The sequence below is a fragment of the Pseudochaenichthys georgianus genome, chromosome 13 (genome assembly GCF_902827115.2).
Source record: "Pseudochaenichthys georgianus chromosome 13, fPseGeo1.2, whole genome shotgun sequence".
Classification (NCBI taxonomy): domain Eukaryota; kingdom Metazoa; phylum Chordata; class Actinopteri; order Perciformes; family Channichthyidae; genus Pseudochaenichthys; species Pseudochaenichthys georgianus.
The window spans coordinates 24,802,491-24,821,525 of NC_047515.1; the positions used below are offsets into that span (position 1 = coordinate 24,802,491).

General features: G+C 41.0%; 2 protein-coding genes across 2 annotated transcripts; both read right to left on the reverse strand.

Moving 5' to 3' along the window:
- On the reverse strand, positions 1 to 787 carry LOC117457579 (late histone H2A.2.2-like). The gene is made up of 2 exons (XM_034097732.1): positions 708 to 787; positions 1 to 473 (listed from the first exon to the last, which is right to left on the reverse strand). Exon 2 carries the CDS (start codon positions 464 to 466, stop codon positions 50 to 52), a length of 417 nt encoding a protein of 138 aa, XP_033953623.1. The 5' UTR covers positions 467 to 473; positions 708 to 787; the 3' UTR covers positions 1 to 49.
- Positions 788 to 3,586: 2,799 nt separating this feature from the next.
- Positions 3,587 to 4,344, reverse strand: LOC117457578 (late histone H2A.2.2-like). The gene is made up of 2 exons (XM_034097730.1): positions 4,294 to 4,344; positions 3,587 to 4,059 (listed from the first exon to the last, which is right to left on the reverse strand). The coding sequence occupies exon 2, from the start codon at positions 4,050 to 4,052 to the stop codon at positions 3,636 to 3,638; it is 417 nt and encodes a 138-aa protein (XP_033953621.1). The 5' UTR covers positions 4,053 to 4,059; positions 4,294 to 4,344; the 3' UTR covers positions 3,587 to 3,635.
- Positions 4,345 to 19,035: the final 14,691 nt, after the last annotated feature.

Sequence of the window (19,035 nt, forward strand, 5' to 3'; positions counted from 1 at the left end):
TTTAAAAAACACAACACTTTATTATAAAATTAGCAAAACATGTATATTATTAAAACTCTTGCGACTGAACATCTTTAGCTGGACTCTCGTCCCTGGGCGCCTTGGTCTTCTTCTTGGGGACAAGGATTGCATGGATGTTTGGGAGGACACCACCCTCTGAGATTATGACTCCTGCCAGCAGTGTGTTGAGCTCTTCGTCATTTTTCACTGCCAACAAGATGTGTCGTGGAGAAATGCGATGCTTCTGGTTGTCACGGCAAGCGTTTCCTGCCAACTCCAGGATTTCAGCACAGAGATACTCCATGACTGCTGCGAGGTACACTGCTGAACCATTGCCGATTCGCTTGGCATATTGGCCTTTCTTCAGCAGCCTGTGGATGCGGCCCACTGGGAAAGCGAGCCCTGCTCTGGAAGACCGGGACACGGATTTTGGTTTGGACACGGCTTTCTTTCCACGGCCAGACATCTTTAATCTGGAGTTGAGAGAAAAGTAAACATATCCCCCTTCAACTAGAGATCTCTAACAAAGAGCTGCTGTCTAAAATTAAGGCCTACAGAATTGTTGAGTCATAAGGCTAAATGGCTTTCATAGGGACCTCTTGGAACGTTTAAACATTAGAGCCATCACCATTTTATAAAGCACAACATAACAAATGATACTCAAAACTCTTGCTGCAGAACAAAATCAAACATAAACGAACACTCACTAGTATTCTGCACTTCCTTCAAGTTGAGACCAGAGCTACACACTGAACCACAGACTACTGGTTTTATGTGAGTCAGCCAGTAATTGGTTGATTAATTACACCTGGCTCCTCTGCTTCATGGATGTCCTTCAATTAAACCAGACAATGCTAATGATCACACACTAAGTAACACTGCAAGGACTTTTGTTTTTTAATCAAAGGAGTCAGTTGTGCTTTCTGCACATCAACGTATTCAGCTATGGAGAGGTCAAATACCAAACTAAAACCTTTGTGAACTAGATCCCAATAACAGCCTAAAAAATATCCCTTCTAGCTTTAGATGTATGCACTGTTAGTAGTAGCATAATTACCTAAACACACAAATATTGTTTAAATAAGTGGAACATTTAATTAAAATCATTTATGGAAGTACAACCTGCTAATGAATCAAACTTTAGAGATCCCAAATGTGCTAGATTAGATTGGTACAATTTAAGCAAGATTTGCTTGTGTACAGTGTAGTGGTCTGTAACTAAGAACAAGAAGTAAAGTAAGAGCTGTTTCTTTCTTTTTTTACTCTAAATTAAGATCTAAAATCAACTGAAGGCTATAAGTCAATATGGATGTAGACCTGACACAATTATCGTCTTTCCCACTTGTGCTGATAAAACTTCAACAGCAGATGGCAGCACAATCCTCAGATTTAAAACATGCTCATTGAGACCAGGGCCGGACTGGGACAATAAGTCAGGCCGGGAATTATACACCCAGCCAGGCCACTACCAGTTTTTTTTGTGCCATTCTGCTGGATTTATTTGTAAATATTTACAGCGTAGCTGCCCATAGTGATAGCCCTATAGTTTAAATCTACCCAATAATAAACATATGGACAGGGGTTACTATTTAAAAAACTGTGCAAATGTATTTGGGAACCTATCCATGTGAACATATTTTAAGTGGGGGTGGACCTCAAATCCTCTAGCGGGGTCTGGGGGCATGCCCCCCGGTAATATTTATTTTAAAATGTTGGAGTTTAATGCATCAACCTTTTGAGGGGAAAATAAAGAGACTACACCTGGAACACCTATATGAAACAGAACTGTATACATTTCAATAATCATAAAATCATGGCCATAATCAATAACATATGAAAAACACTGAAAGTTATTTATTTATTTATTTATTTTTGGTTCATTTATAGTTGTGAGTGTGTCTGTGCTCCTGAATCAGCCTCCCCTGTCTCCCTCCTCTCCCCCCTGCTCTTCTTTGAGGCAGCAGCAAAGACTAGTTTTAGCTCTCAACAAGTTTTACAAGTGTATCTTACCTTCTTTCTTTTTATTCATGCATATTTTACTAATCACTCCCCCCTCAAATGGAAATATGGGTTTACATAAATGGTGACCAAACAGTTTGAGCCTCGCAACCGTGCCGCGCCACACTATGCGCCGCATAAGCGCATAGGTGCGCCGTAATTGCGGCTCCCTCCGCGAGGTGAGGCCCCACGCAGTCTGTGTGATCAGCCTGTAGGGAGGGACAGCCCTGTCGGCAGGCCACATCATGTGTGGACAGACAGCACCCTGTGTGAGGCAGACCCACATTTGCGCAGCGTTGCGTTCACAATACATTAAAAAAAAGGAAAATCGCCAGGCCAGCAGGCCACTTAACAGGCCAGGCCATCGGGAAACCTCCCGGTCTTCCCGATGGCCAGTCCGGGCCTGATTGAGACCCAAGTGCACCTGATAGGATTTTAACAGTAAAGATGTGAACAGCTCCAAACGTTGAAGTTTTAAACCAAAATGTCAGCCCTTGAACTAAGACTCAACTTGAACTGTGTCTTTGCTCAGTTTTGGTCGTACAGTAAGGATACGTATACCATTGGAATCCGTGGAATCTCAGCTTTCATGTTATATCTAGTTTGTGCAGATCCGATGAAGTATAACATATTTCTACCGTGAGTTATGTGCTAAGTGCGTTAGCACTCTTTCGCTTAGTGCTAATTCAGACGCTCGGCGTTAGAATTTTGTTTTGTTTAGGTAAAAATGGTTCATATAGTCAGGTAGCTGAGTTTCTTCCAGTTAAGTGGATATGACACAGTAATAGGTTGTGAAATGTTAAGAAGCCCTGAGACAGTTTTGTGAATACTGTTGTTTTTAGTCCCCCGGAGGCGGGGACTCGGGGCTTAACAGGTTGAAGGTGGTAATTCTATTTTAAAACTTAAGTATTGCAACATTTACTTAATTTAAACTTTTACAAAAAGACTAAGGACAGTGGAGCCATTTTATGGGTGATGCTTAATTTCTATCATTATACTTGCCATCTGAAATGCATCATTGCCCTGATCATATTATTGGACATATTCCACAAAAATAAAACTGTATAAAATCCTCCCAAGTAAGGTTTAAGGTCTGATTACATAAATCAGCCAAAACAAGTCAGGTTGAAATGAATACTTTTGGAATAGCATGCGTATTTAGACTGTTGAAGTCAATAACTTCACATGAAAAACTCTTAAGTTTTGAGATGTATCCACATTTAACTGCCAGGTCAACCTTTTGTTCAGTTGTTTCTGATCAGAAATGTAAATCATGAGCGGTGCCTCATAGTAAACTGCAGCAATGTCACTTGTTTCTCAATAGCATGTGGCTAGTTGGACAGCAACATATATCTGCAGACAGAATTGCATCTTTATTCCAAAATAAAAATCACAACCTGCACATATTTAGGGTAGGGTCCTAGGGTTACTGTTGGCAGAGTTTATCCTACAAATAATCAGTGCAACTTGGGATTCCTCAACGCGCATGCAGTTTCCTTAGCTAGGAAGAAAGACATTGAGCACTTTTCTTAGCATTCAACCAAATGTGCTTATCTGCTATGTAAGTGTCAAATAAGGCAAGCATCAGTTTAAAAAACACAACACTTTATTATAAAATTAGCAAAACATGTATATTATTAAAACTCTTGCGACTGAACATCTTTAGCTGGACTATCGTCCCTGGGCAACTTGGTCTTCTTCTTGGGGACAAGGATTGCATGGATGTTTGGGAGGACACCACCCTCTGAGATTATGACTCCTGCCAGCAGTGTGTTGAGCTCTTCGTCGTTTTTCACTGCCAACAAGATGTGTCGTGGAGAAATGCGATGCTTCTGGTTGTCACGGCAAGCGTTTCCTGCCAACTCCAGGATTTCAGCACAGAGATACTCCATGACTGCTGCGAGGTACACTGCTGAACCATTGCCGATTCGCTTGGCATATTGGCCTTTCTTCAGCAGCCTGTGGATGCGGCCCACTGGGAAAGTGAGCCCTGCTCTGGAAGACCGGGACACGGATTTTGGTTTGGACACAGCTTTCTTTCCACGACCAGACATCTTTAATCTGGAGTTGAGAGAAAAGTACACATATCCCCCTTCAACTAGAGATCCCTAACAAAGAGCTGCCGTCTAAAAATAAGGCCTACAGAATTGTTGAGTCATAAGGCTAAATGGCTTTCATAGGGACCTCTTGGAACATTTAAACATTAGAGCCATCACCATTTTATAAAGCACAACATAACAAATGATACTCAAAACTCTTGCTGCAGAACAAAATCAAACATAAATAAACACTCACCAGTATTCTGCACTTCCTTCAAGTTGAGACCAGAGCTACACACTGAACCACAGACTACTGGTTTTATGTGAGTCAGCCAGTAATTGGTTGATTAATTACACCTGGCTCCTCTGCTTCATGGATGTCCTTCAATTAAACCAGATGATGCTAACGCTCACACACTATACCAAACTAAAACCTTTGTGAACTAGATCCCAATAACAGCCTAAAAAATATCTCTTCTAGCTTTAGATGTATGCACTGTTAGTGGTAGCAGAATTACCTAAACACACAAATATTGTTTAAATTAGTGGAACATTTAATTAAAAATCATTTATGGAAGTACAACCTGCTAATGAATCAAACTTTAGAGATCCCAAATATGCTAGATTAGATTAATACACTTTAAGCAAGATTTGTTTGTGTAAAGTGAAGTGGTCTGTAACTAAGAACAAGAAGTAAAGTAAGAGCTGTTTCTTTCTTTTTTTACTCTAAATTAAGATCTAAAATCAACTGAAGGCTATACTGTAAGTCAAGATAGATGTAGGCCTGACAAAATTATCATCTTTCCCACTTGTGCTGATAAAACTTCAACAGCAGATGGCAGCACAATCCTCAGATTTAAAACATGCTCATTGAGACCCTAGTGCACCTGATAGGATTTGATCAGGATAGTATAGATGTGAACAGCGCCAAACGTTGAAGTTTTAAACCAAAATGTCAGCCCTTGAACTTAGATTTAACTTGAACTGTGTCTTTGCTCAGAAAAATACTTCTCATCCCTCCGCTTCCTTGCTTAGGATAGGTATTGACATGACGCCTACACTCCACACATACAAACACAGCCTTTATATTTACAGAGCAGTATATTTTAACCAAAGGCATATTGAATTTTCAATGGGCAGGCCATGTATTAGTGTTGTTGGGGGATGGGGGTTCTTACAACCCAACTCCTCACCGCGTGTTGTTTTGACGAGTCCTGCTTGAAATCATAACAGGGAGGGAATTAGAAGACACCAGGATACCAGTTAAACAATAATCCGTTTTAATTAAACAAAGTAATAATGCAATACGATATAATATAATCAGTGTTGGGACTAACGCGTTACAAAGTAACGCGTTACTGTAACGCCGTTAATTTTGGCAGTAACTAGTACTCTAACGCATTACTTTTTAAATTCAGTAACTCAGTTACCGTTACTACATGGTGCGTTACTCCGTTACTGCGTTAGTTTTTTTATATAGTCAACAGCCAGGTGAACAGAGATGAGAACTGTACTTAAGTACAGTACTTGAGTAAATGTACTTAAATACTTCCTGTGTCACATGCGGAGACGGGCTGTGGGCGTGTTTGTGTTGTTTACTAACAAGACTATCATGGCGGCGGAGCTCAAGTCTAGTTTCTCCACCTGGAGATATTCTCACTATTTCACTTTTGTCGAGCACAAAGAAAATAACGTTTTAGTTAAATGTAAGTTGTGTCCTGGCGGGTCAAAGAGCCTATCTACTGCCCAAACCAGTCATTCAAATCTGTTAAAACATGTGCAAAAACAACATGCTGGGACGAAGCTAGTAGCTAAGACCACAGAGACTCAGCCGACGCCACTCCACCTCCACCTGCACCTAAGCAACAGCGGCTGGATTTTAGCCAAGGGACTGCTAGCCAGGGAAAAGTCCATAAAGCCATTGCACGGTATGTTGTAGAACACATGCAGGCTATTGCTACAGTGGAGTCACCCGCTTTCAGAGAGCTAGTTAGCATGATAGCATGTCCGGGCGGCACACGGCATATGAAACTACCTGGAGAAAGAATATACAAAAATGTAAAGCCAGCTAATATCGATGCTATCCAGATTGCATATAATGCATGTCAAGTTGATCAACAGATTGTATTATTCTCCAATGCAATAACAGTACTGAAATGAAGGCTATAAGGGCATTAATATAATGGGAGCCGTTTTTTAAGTAACTAAAAAGTTACTTTTCACAGTAACGCATTACTTTTTGGTGTAAGTAATCAGTAAAGTAACTGAGTTACTTTTGAAATGAAGTAACTAGTAATGGTAACTAGTTACTGGTTTTCAGTAACTAGCACAACACTGAATATAATACATTACTATACAATTCAAAGAATCATATAAGCAACGTGTGGAGTACTCCCGCCCTTATTCACGCGCTGCGGACATCCTTTCGTCTTGTCAGCGCATGGAGAGAGACCCAACAACAAGATACACATTTCCCTAATACTAAGAAGGGGTGGCATTTCATTTGGGAGATACCAAAACGCTATCTCACAGGGAATCAGCGCATGGCAGCTATGAAAGCCACAGGTGTTGGGAAGGCCTGCAGGATGCACCTCATTAAAATCAGGGGAAATGTCCCTCCCAATTTGCAAAGCCTATCGATGGTTTAACCCAGAAAAACATTCTCAGGGATAATCTTTACACTCAAAACAGAAATCACCATTAATTCTGCATCTTCCTTCTTCACAAATAGCTTAAAACACTCTTTTGATAAACAGGTAAACAGTCAAAGAAAAAGACTATTGCGCGAATCTACTTTTAAGAAAAAGGGAACATTGTTTCAGGAATCTATAAAAAACCTCTCTATATGGTAGAGGAAAAATGTACTTTTTGTTCCTTCAACTATTAACACACAGGAATGTATAAACCCACACATATACTATTCAAGATATGTAGACTTCCCTGAAACATGAAAATGCTTGAGATCTTAAGCAGCATATACTATTCCCCCACCTAGCACCCTGTCCTGCATACCTTCACCTCCCCCACATGGCAATAAAACCCAGTTTACTCTTAACAGCCCTTTGTCTATCACCATTTTAGTCCTCACATTTATGAAAGGATAAAACAGAGAAATCACTATAAAACACAAACACAGGTATTGTTTCAACAGTATTCACTTAACTGCTACTATTGATAATTACCAGAGAAACTCAAAGGGACCTCTTTTAATATCTGGAAATTGCAACAAGACTTTCTGCCATTTTAAATGTAACACCCTTCTTCGGTACAATATCTCACATCAATTTCCACAGTGTGTATCCGTTGGTACCAGTTTCAACAGCATATTTATGGATGACAACGATTTGGCTGTCTTGGCTGAAGATATGACAGCCTCTTTCGTGGCAGCATATGTAATAGTGTCCTTTTGTGGGAAAACCAAGCATCTGCAACCCTTATAAATAAAAGTCAAAGAGACGTGATGGACCAATAGTTTTAAACTTGCGCTTAGTCGGGCCTAGTATATTATGTTAAGTGTGAAAACATCCATATACAAATCCTCTTATGTACTTTTGTTGTGTTGACTAAATACATTTAACTTTTGCATTTAGAGTAGGTGAATATAGCAGATTCTATGAAAAGTGGCCACATACAAAGGGTTCAGGGATAATATTCTGTGCACTCGTATCACTTTTTTTATTTAACTTTTATTTAACCAGATAAAAAGCATTGAGATAAAATCTCATTTACAATGCAGACCTGGCCAAGAAGGCAGCTACGTTACACATTATTACACATAACACAGACATTTAAAATACAGAGAACATAACTAAGTAATCAAAAAGACGTTTACCTGGAACCGTATCCAGGCACTGGATCTGAGGTTGTAAGAATCACAAACTGGAGCAAATCTGGCCCATATACAGTATACAGTGGAAGCTTACCTAAAATGGATTTATACATTAATAAAAAAACAATGCTGCATCCTACGCATACTAAGTAAGGACCATCCAATTAGGCTATACAGTTTGCAATGATGAGTCCTATAGGGTGCATTTGATATATATCGCAGTGCAGCATGGTAGAGTGGGTCAAGTTTGGCCAAAACAGTGGGACAGGCAAATCTATAAATTGTATCACTGTAGTCAAGCTGGGACAGGAATAAGCCAGAGACCAACCATTTACGGGAAGAAATTGAAAAACAACATTTAAGTCTGTAAAGGAAGCCAAGAGTGAATTTCAATTTCTTAATTAGAACTTCAATGTGGTGTTTAAAGTTTAGATTTCTGTCCAACCAAAAGCCCAGATATTTGTATGTATCGACAAACTCAACGGAGCTACGTTACACATTATTACATCAAGGGTGTCCATGGAGAGGCTAGAGGACGCTGACTTGGGAGCATGAAAGCATTGCTTTGGTTTTCTTACTGTTCAATAGCAGTTTTGAATCAAGAAGTGCATGCTGCAGCGTGATCAAATCTGATTTTAAATTAGAAACGGCCATATCCAGAGAAGGAGCACATGAGTATACAATAGTGTCGGATTGCATAGGGTTAAGGAGGTTGTGTGAATTTAAAAAAAAGTTTTAGCTGAGTAGAAACTAGGGAATCAAGAATCTTTGATAACACAGAAAGATTTGAGATACAGTAGGACGATAGTTATTCAACTCAGTGGGATCACCAGCTTTTAAGAGGGGCGATACAAGAGCTTCCTTCCACACAGCTGGCAGTGTGTGAGTGGACAGGGAGAGATTACAAAGATCAATAACTGGTTGTGCTATAATCTGAGCTGACATTTTTAAAAAGAAAGGGTCGAGGCCGTCAGGCCCGGGCAGACTTTTTAGGATCAATTGAGTGCAAACCGTGTAAGACTTCAGAGACCGAGAAAGAAGCGAAATCAAAAACAGGGGAGTTCATCTCTTGACTATGGCTGTGAGTACGACCATGCAGAGAGTAATATTATTATTATTATATTATAATTATTATTATAAAATATTAATAAGACAAATACATCTGATTGACACAAGCTTCAATCCTGGGACCATTACTATTTTCGCTCTATATAAATGATTTACCATCTGTATGTCCTGACACAAACATCCAAATGTATGCAGATGACACTGTAATATATGTACATGGAAGCAATATGACACAAGTGGCTAATGAACTGACAAACACCATGGTTCATGTAACAACTTGGTTGTAACAATGCTGTTTGCAACTAAATATTTGTAAAACAGTATGCATCTTCTTCACCAAAACAAAGTCCTCTTGTGTTGCGCCAGATGTTTTTGTATCAGGGGAGAGGCAACATACAAGTACCTTGGAGTCATGATTGATTCAACACTCAATTTCAAGGCTCAGGTTAAAAAAATATGTAATAGGGTCGAATTTTAGGTTCACCAGAGATTACATGTCAATTGAGGCATCTCTGATGTACACACACTCTAAACCTACTGTTTAACTACCTGGGGCCTATGCTACGAACCTGGTTCAACCTAACCTGGATATGTTTGAATCCAAAACATACGCGCTCTCGCTAAACTGTACTACGACGCTGGTTATCAAGTGGATCGCTCAAGCCAGCCGTGTCCTATCTAGTTAGGTGCGCGTTCACATGAAAGGGGTGGTATTTGGAGCATTCGACCAATCACAAACATGGAGAAGCGCACTGACAGCGCAGCGTCATACTTCCTGAATGAAAAGTGAACTTTAATACTAGTCAAAAATGAAGAAGTTAAACTTTAAACATCCATGACTTAAACACTTTATCCAGGATAAAAGCCACATAGCTGCACCTGCAAGGTGAATACAGCTGGAAAAAGAAAAAGTGTTTGAATGCGTACATTAACAGGTTTATGATATCACTGCCCCGTGTAAAACACGATCTGACTTCAATTACATTTGTCTCGAGTGTTTCGTCAACTTATGTGTTGCTTAAAATAATACTTCTGCATACAGTATGTGACACTGTGAGTGTTGCACGGCCAGATACGGCTCAGCTGACTCAGATAAGGAGATATATGATACATTATGAAGTGATGTGCCGCGGACTGTACTTAATGTTACTCTGATCCGGTTACTTATGTTGTGGCAGATATTTAAGTAAGCTTTCTTAACGCTAATGTTATAATAGTCAGATTGCTCTGAAGATGGAGGTGATATTCTATTAATGTTCACGTTCACACAGTCGGTGATTTTTGCCGGCCGTCTTTCCTGCAACGGCAGTTTTTCTGTAATTCCTTTCTCCTGTAATATGACTTGATCGCTTTAAACTCCGCACACTGAGCTCTGATTGGTCAGCAGGCGGTGCTTTCACTGAGTTGAGCTCTTAGCCTGCAACCTAACCTGGTCCCGACCAGGTTAGCTGCTTAGCATATATTACCATGGAGATCTAGCCTGCTAAAAAGAGAACCAGCTTCGGATGACCAGCAAGCCGGAGTTTTCCCTGAATTTAGCCGGCTAAGCGAAAATCCTGCTTCGCAGTATACCCCCCAGGTCACATGCCTGGTCGTTTTTTTCGCATCACTGCCCAATACTCAAAAAATACAACTTGCTAAGCTGGGTGGGAAAACCTCATTAAACATGCAAATGCTTGCCTTTTCTACAAGATTGTCAACGGCCTTATCTCACCTCCTCTTATGCGGCTTTCACACCAGCGCTTTTCCCTTTCTAGCTCCGAGCGGGAGCTTTTCTGATTCAGCTCCGGTTTCCCTTTTCAGCTCCCGCTCTGTTCACACCGCCCACTGGCGCCCCAGAGCTGCCCCTGCTGCGTCATGACGTCACCATTTACATCGCTGATTTGCTCCCCAACGACAGCCATTACGGCGCTCACAACAACAACAGCAACAACAATGGGGAACTGCGTCGGGTCGATGATCGTGTTGCTTTTAATCACACGAAGCCAGAATAAATTGAATAACGACTTCTCCAACCTTATACTTTGCTCCAGAGTGCCGTGGTTCATTGTTTATTAATGTGTTTCTGCAGCATTTACCGACCGCTGCAGTGCTGCTCTTCCACGGGAGTTTATTCCCCCGTTAGCTCCCGGTTAGCTCACACTGCAGCGGCCGCTCTAAAGTATTCACTGTCCGACTCACACAAGCAGCTGATGCATATCCCCAGTTCCCCTTAGCCTAAGTGAATGTGTGTCAGTCTGAATTGACGCTGTTTGGCATCACAACGCTGTTATGAAAGTTTCTCTGGTATAAAACGGGTGATGTTAGCATAGCAACCGAAGCTAAACGGACTACTTGCATCCGATAGCTGCAATAATACAAAACAACACGTCTGCCTCTCTCCACAATGATCGATAACAGTGAACGGATGGTCAAAGTAAGGTACAAATAAACAGAATCACACGAAGCCTGGTTAGTGTTGCCTGACTTTATAAAGTGTGTTTATAAGCACTACTGCTTGAAGGCAGGCATGACAGTCGACCCATGTTCAGGGGCAACCCAGCCTCACGGCATTTCGTGTTCACCAACACGATTTTTAATCTATTGATTCGTGTTCACCAACACGATTTGCCCCTTTTTTTTTCGTGTTGCACAGCACGATTTTAAAAGCAATGTATTTCTACTGGTAATGTGTTTCGTGCCTGCAGGCTGCAGCACGTCTTTTTCTCCGGTCGGGTCGTGGAAGACCGGAAGCTGTGTGGTTCATAAAAACATGTTCTTACTCAATATCAAGCCACAGTTATTGCTTTTATTTTAAATCGTATAATTTCGGACTTTTGTTGCCGTCTGTGAGGAAAATAAATGGGGCTCAGAGCCTCAGGATACTGAAATCTGTATTTTTTAAATTGGTTTTTCCTTCTAATTTGTTATTCTTTTCAAAATAACACACTGTTATTTACTCACCAATAACACACAATTATCCTTGCTTTTATTTATTGGTTTAATTCCATAATCTCGGGCTTTTTTGGCGTCCGTCAGGAACTGAATTTCAAAATAAATATAACCGGAAACAGACGTGGGCATTTCGAGCGATTACCCAAGATCCTCAGCTATGGTTTTAAGCTCGCTGATTGGATGTGTTATCCGCAATGCATGCTGGGATTTGGTGTTTATATTATATGAAATCCGGAAAACATTTTAAAAGAATAAAATAATACTTAATTCCGAGTGCTCTTGCTTTTCTCTTTGAAAGTCATCACATAACGGCATTGTAATACACGGTTCGGCTGCATTACATATTACAGATCTGCCGTAGTTCTTTATTTAGAGAGCCCTGATGAGAAGACCTTTGGAAAAACTGGAAGAAATGCCGCCGAAACTGAATACTTGACGTGGATCATAAATATATCAACAATTAAAAAACATCTTCAATTTCTCTTCACACAATACGTCTCCTTGCAGTATCAACACTAATTCGGCTGACTTTTACATTTGATCTAATTCACAGATAGGTTATATTTACACCATAACGGTGCACAGCTGATATAAAAGGACTGTAGTTTTTAAAGATATTACTGATTTTCTTTGAATGTAAGAATGTAAATACTGAGTCTGAAATCGTATAGCAATATGCTGTAAAATTATGTGAAAGCATGCATGAAACTATACATCTTCAGGTGTTGTACATACACACTAATAATACAAAGTTATTATGGCTGTGTGTATCTTGTGTACACCTCCTAGTGGTTAAAGCATGTTATTGAATTATTGTTTTTATGTTATATTTGATTAAAAAAATATTAAGAGTACATACTTTCATAGGGGGAAAGTATAAATATAGAAATATAGAATATAAAAAACCAAGAAGATACTATAAGTGATCTTTACAATAAAACAGTTTAGTGCAGGATGTACAAAGATATTAATAGGAGGAGGTGCAAAACAGAAAAACGAATTAACCTTTATTTAAACATTAAATAACAGATTAAGGTACAAACAAACAAAGTACTTCATGTCTAATATATTGCTTTCCTGCAATGTTAACCATGTTGAAGCACTTATTTGAACTGATATTATACATATGTATGTAGATAGAATAAGAAATGTGCAGAATATGACAGTTTAATGGTGGAGGTACACACATATTGATAGATGTCTTGTAATGCACTGTTGAGGAACCGGCTGTGACCCAAGTTTTTCATTCATTGCATAACTACACCGTAGTTGTGTATGATATGTCAATAAACCTTTGAAAATCTTGAAAGGGATGTGCAAAATAGCCATAATATACAGTCTTTAATTAACTATTAGTAGAGAATAACGAGTAATGAATATACTTTATTACTTGTTTCCATTCATGTCAATTGCAGATACATGTTTAGTCTTCTCAAGCACCAACTATCAAATATCTCTCCTGATTGTTGGCACTTGACAATCACCTTACCTGAATTTTACTCAGGTGTAACTAAAGTCTGATTTAAGGGTTGTTTATATTTCACATAATTAATCAGAATCTGCAAAGTAACTCAAATAAGTGCAGTGGAGTAAAAATACCAGGTTAACCTCTGAATTGTAGTGGAGTAGAATTACAAAGTAACAATGAGCTGTCATGTGGGTATATATTAATGCTGCGCATTATGGACACAAGCGATTTTCACCCATTTATTAATTATATGTTTTACATTTGATAACACCAATGTGTTTAATACTGGCAACTTCTAATTGTGGGAAAAACGAAAACGTTCAGTAGAGACGTCCCATAGAACATTTTGCGAAACACAATAGCCAGCATGTGTAGTTCTGGGGGGGTGTTCGATTCCAGTTTTGGATAGACTGGCGTGGTTTCGTTCCATTTCACACAGCTGTTTGACGCTCTGCGTAACCTTACGGGAACTGTAGTCCTAAACGATAGCTGGGGATTATGGGTAGTGTAGTGTCTTCGGCCATCCTAAACTCAGAAATGTTGACAATCGCAATGATGCTCGAAATGTCCCTTATAGGCCTACGTCTGTTTCCGGTTATTTTTATTTTGAAATTCAGTTCCTGACGGACACCAAAAAAGCCGAGATTATGGAATTAAACCAATAAATAAAAGCAAGGATAATTGTGTGTTATTGGTGAGTAAATAACAGTGTGTTATTTTGAAAAGAATAACAAATTAGAAGGAAAAAATATTTAAAAATACAGATTTCAGTATCCTGAGGCTCTGAGCCCCATTTATTTTCCTCACAGACGGCAACAGAAGTCCGAAATTATACGATTTAAAATAAAAGCAATAATTGTGGCTTGATATTGAGTAAGAACATGTTTTTATGAACCACACAGCTTCCGGTCTTCCACGACCCGACCGGAGAAAAAGACGTGCTGCAGGCAGTAGAAATACATTGCTTTTAAAATCGTGCTGTGCAACACGAAAAAAAGGGGCAAATCGTGTTGGTGAACACGAATCAATAGATTAAAAATCGTGTTGGTGAACACGAAATGCCGTGAGACTGGGTTGTCAGGGGAGGTGGGTTTAGTTTCCTGCACGCCTCGACGTAAGCGACGCCACCTCTTAGCTCCGAAGCTCTTGCCTCTAGACCGACAATTTTTTGGAGCTGGAAGTAAACCCGATTCCGGAGCTAAGAGCCGGCGCCGCTGCGGTGTGAACAGGAAAAACCGGCGCTTTTCAGGCTCCAGCTCCGAGCCGGAGCTGAAAAAGCGCTGGTGTGAAAGGGGCATTAGACAGTTTATTAACATACGCACAACTGCAACTAGGGTAACAAGAGGTGCAGTGAGAGGAGATTGCATTATTCCACTCAGAAAAAGTTCTTTCAGTCAGTCTTCATTTTCTGTTAAAGCTGCTCAGCAATGGAACTCAATCGCACCTCCAATCAGAGACCAGACCACATTCAGGTGATTTCAATTAAAACTCAAAACATGGTTAGTGAGGAATCAGCTCTGCCAACACTGACCCAATCTTCTGCTCCTTACAACCCACTGCCTGTGTTTTAACATGTTCTTTTGTTTTGTTCTGTTTTATTGTTCTGTCTTGTAAATTGTTTTATTTAAGTATTCCAGTAATGTCTGTTGCATGTTTTAAATGTATTGTATTTGTTTAAAATGAAATGTGTTTTAGGTTGACTTTTAAAATATGTCCAGGGACTACAGATGAAAAATAGCCTCTTGGCTAACTCTGGCACATTTACAGAAATGTTCATTAATGTGCACTGTCCCTGTTAAATAAATGAATACATAAATAAATGACTTTGCTCATCAAAATTGTGACCAGCCTTTTTGAAGTGAGCATTAATGTTAGGATTTGTCTGTGTTGGTATTTTTCGTGTCCTTTTCTATCTTTGGGTTTCCTATTTTATTTTGTAAAGTGTTCACCCCGTTTCCTGCCTGTTTGCTTTCTGTCGGTTTCCCTCTCTGATTACCCAATTGTGTTCACCTGGTACCTATGTGTTTTCTCCTCCCTCCTCACCTGTCTCGTGTTTATGTGATTAGTCCTGGGTGTATTTAAGTTCTGGGTTTTCTGTCTCTCTTTGTCGGGTTGTCTTGTCCTCGGTGAGTGTTCTGTTCTGCCTGTGTATATGTAGCCTTGAAATAAAGGAATTCTTTTCACTTTAATCTGCATTTGGGTCCTACCTGCTTCACACACCGTAACAATTAAAGGCGTTTGACATATCATTTGTATCTGAAATAAAAGAATCACTGACCGTATTCTTTGAGACTAATTCAATGCCAATGCTGCTTGGGCAGTTTGTCTATATTGTTTTTTACTGAAATTACTTATTCTTAATGAAGGTGCACTTATAAACCACCCTTAGTGGTGTCATGATCCTTCACTTTATGATTAGGTGCTTGACAGTCTCTGTCTTTCTGAGCGCCTGATGTGCTTACTAACTAACTTCATGATGACTCATCTCATACCACTGTGTACACATCATTATTAAGTGTTTTATTACACCCACAGATCACAGAGAGATAAACAGACATTAATTCCTGTGTAAAGGTCTCAAAAGTAAATAATGCAACAAGTCCTCCAACTCATACGACCAAATAGGTTGATTGTTCAAGCCCTTATTACGACCTATAATCACGTTTTAAAGTTTTCGACCTTTAGTGCTCCCTTTGAATGCTAACGCTACGCAGGGTCGTATATTCACAAATAACCCTCTCTGGAAAATACAACATTTTAGGATAGTTTGGCCATTAAATGCTTTTTGATTAGATTTCTAGCGAGAAGTGTATATTGTACTTTCAGAATCCACGTCCAGTGGATGTGTAGGATCTATAGTTTCATAGATATTACGAAGATGATTTGAGATCTCGCCAGGAGAACGTGTTACATATATGCGGCAGCCTCCATGTAAAGTTAGCGTCAACACTCACGGGGTGAAAACAGTATTACCGGTCTCGAGGTTTTCATAATTAAACCGTATTCCCCCCACTGTCAAATGATTTTAAAGCTATATCTGCAGTACTCATCTACTAAAATCAGTTTATCCTTGTTAATTACACAACATTAATTGGTTTAAATTGTGTACAATGCTTGTATTTTTCCCATTGTTTTTTTTTTTCCATTCTGAGAGAAACATTTCTTTTTTCAGAGGTTTTGATAAAACATCGAACTTGAAGCTTGGTGATTGGATGTTTAAGCCGCAATGCTTGTTGGGATATGGTGTTTATGCGATATTTATCCGAAACCCCATGCATAAACAAGAAAACAGCATTACATTAGCAGTCTCTAATGTAGTGACCACAATGCATGAAAGGCTTTTTTTTTTTAAAACGTTGTTACTGAAAAGCACAAGCACGGATCTTGAACCCTTGGTGATTCTAGAAATATTTAATATTGTGTTTTCTATTTAACTTATTGTACTATGATTATTTTTGTAATCATGCATGGTATTTTTTTTATTAACCTTTTTTTTTTAATCTCACGTACCCCCTTCAGTACCCCAACGTACCCCCAGGGGTCCGCGTACCCCCATTTGAGAATCAACTAGACTACTGTTTTTTTAACCTGCACCGCTTAGTGGTTAAAGCACGTTATTGAATTTAGTTGTTGAATAAGTTATATTTGATGAAAACATTTAAATTTGAATGTTACGGTGAGTGAAGCAAGCAGGACCCAAATGCAGATAACGCTGAAAAATACCTTTATTTCAAGGATAAATAAAAATAACTTGGACAAAACAGAACTCTCACCGGTGAACTCATTCACAAACAAAACTAGGCCCACCAGGGTGGGTGGAGGGGGTCTGGAGGACGGGTTTTTGGGCTGACAGCCCAGGAGCACAGCGGAGGACCCGGAAGGGATCTCGGGCGGGCGGACGGCCCTGGGGAAAGGCAGAAGCCGAGAAGGGGGACTCGGGCGGACGGCCCGGGGGCAAGGCAGAGTCCAAGGTGGGGGACTCGGGCAGACGGCCTGGTGGCAAGGGAGAGTCCATGGTGGGGCGAAGGCCACAGCGGGCAAACTCAGGGGGCCGAGCATGAGGGCGAAGGCAGTGGCAGGAAGAGTCAGGGGGCCGGGCCTGAGGGCGAGGACCGCGGCAGGAAGAGTCAGTGGGCCGGGCCCGAGGGCGAGGACAGCGGCCGAGGACCGCGGCCGGGAAAGTCAGGGGGCCGGGCTCGAGGGTGGAGACCGCGGCTCTCAGGGGGCCGGGCTCGAGGGCGAAGACCGCGGCTCTCAGGGGGCCGGGCTCGAGGATGAAGACCAGACAGCTCTGGAGGCCCGGGCAGGAAGGCGCTGACGGGACAGCTACAGAGGCCGGGCAGGACCCGGTGTCGGCCGGACAGGAACCGGAGCCGGTGGGACAGGCTTCGGCAGGATCCCCCACGGAAGAGGACCAGGAGTTGGCAGGACCCCCGGCGAGACAGGTGACGGCGGGACCTCCAACGGAACAAGACATGGGATTGGCAGGACTCTCAGCGGGTCCTCCAACGGAACAGGAAATAGGGTTGGCAGGACCTCCGGCCGAAGAGTAGTCGGCGGGGCACCCAACGGGACAGGACATGGAGTTGGCAGGACCCCCGGCAGGAGAGTAGTCGGTGGGACCTCCAATGGCACAGGACAAAGGGTTGGCAGGACCCCCGGCAGAAGAGTAGTCGGCGGATCCCTCAAAGGTCTTTTAAGTGGAAAGGCATACGCAAAGTCCCTCTTTTGCCTCAAAACTGTGTGCGAGTCAATGGAGAGGCTGTTGATGGAGCGGTTCATTGAGGAGGAAAGCATCCTTATCACTGACCCTGCTGCACTTCTCAACATGACCCAGTCTTGCAATCGAGAGCACCTCGATGAAGCCCTCAAAGACCGCTCAACTCTAACCCTCATCGAGAAGTATCACGCCTATGAGGAGAAGGTGCTCAAGGGTCACCTGGGAAAGACAGCTGCCTTATGGATGTCATTTATTAACCACTGTCATCTTGTCTTCATGCTACTCCACTTCGTTAAGACCAACAACATCCAGTTGTTTCACAAATGCAATGGAGAGATGGCAAATATCTTCTTTGCATTTGATGGACACAACTACTCAAGGTTTGTGCTATTTACATGACAATTTACCAAATTGGCATTATGAGAAAAGTTTGAAAATAAATGTTTCTATGTGTAATCTGTGCATTTCCTTATCTGCAGATATCTGACTTGGCTGGAGGTCTATCTGACAAACCTGGAGAACACACACCCTGGGGCCAAAGAACTGCTTTCTAAGGGTGCAATTGCGGTGGCCCGCTCAATGATACCAGGGGCACTTAGTGCAGTCGACAAGACCATGGAGGAAACGTTCATGCGCTTTGCCAAATCATCAGGTACATTTCGATTTTTACCCAGACATTGTGTATGTACATGAACAGATATACAGACATTGTATCAAGATTATTATATTATATAATACAATTGTATACTGCTCTCACAAAACTATATTTTATTTGATGATTTCTGAATTAAAATGCATGTAGCTTATTGTGTGGGAGCAGTAGATCACATATTTGTTTCATACTTTTAAGGTGGCTTCACTGGACTATACAGCCAGTTTGGGGCATACCAGAGGTGGTATCGAACAACCTCCACATGCGCACAGTTTTATGAAAAGACCCTTGAGATAGTGGACCTCATCAAAGACCCAGACTGCCAAA

Coding starts and splice junctions, on each gene's coding strand:
- LOC117457579 (XM_034097732.1), bottom strand. CDS start 466: ATGTCTGGCCGTGGAAAGAAAGCCGTGTCCAAACCAAAATCCGTGTCC.
- LOC117457578 (XM_034097730.1), bottom strand. CDS start 4,052: ATGTCTGGTCGTGGAAAGAAAGCTGTGTCCAAACCAAAATCCGTGTCC.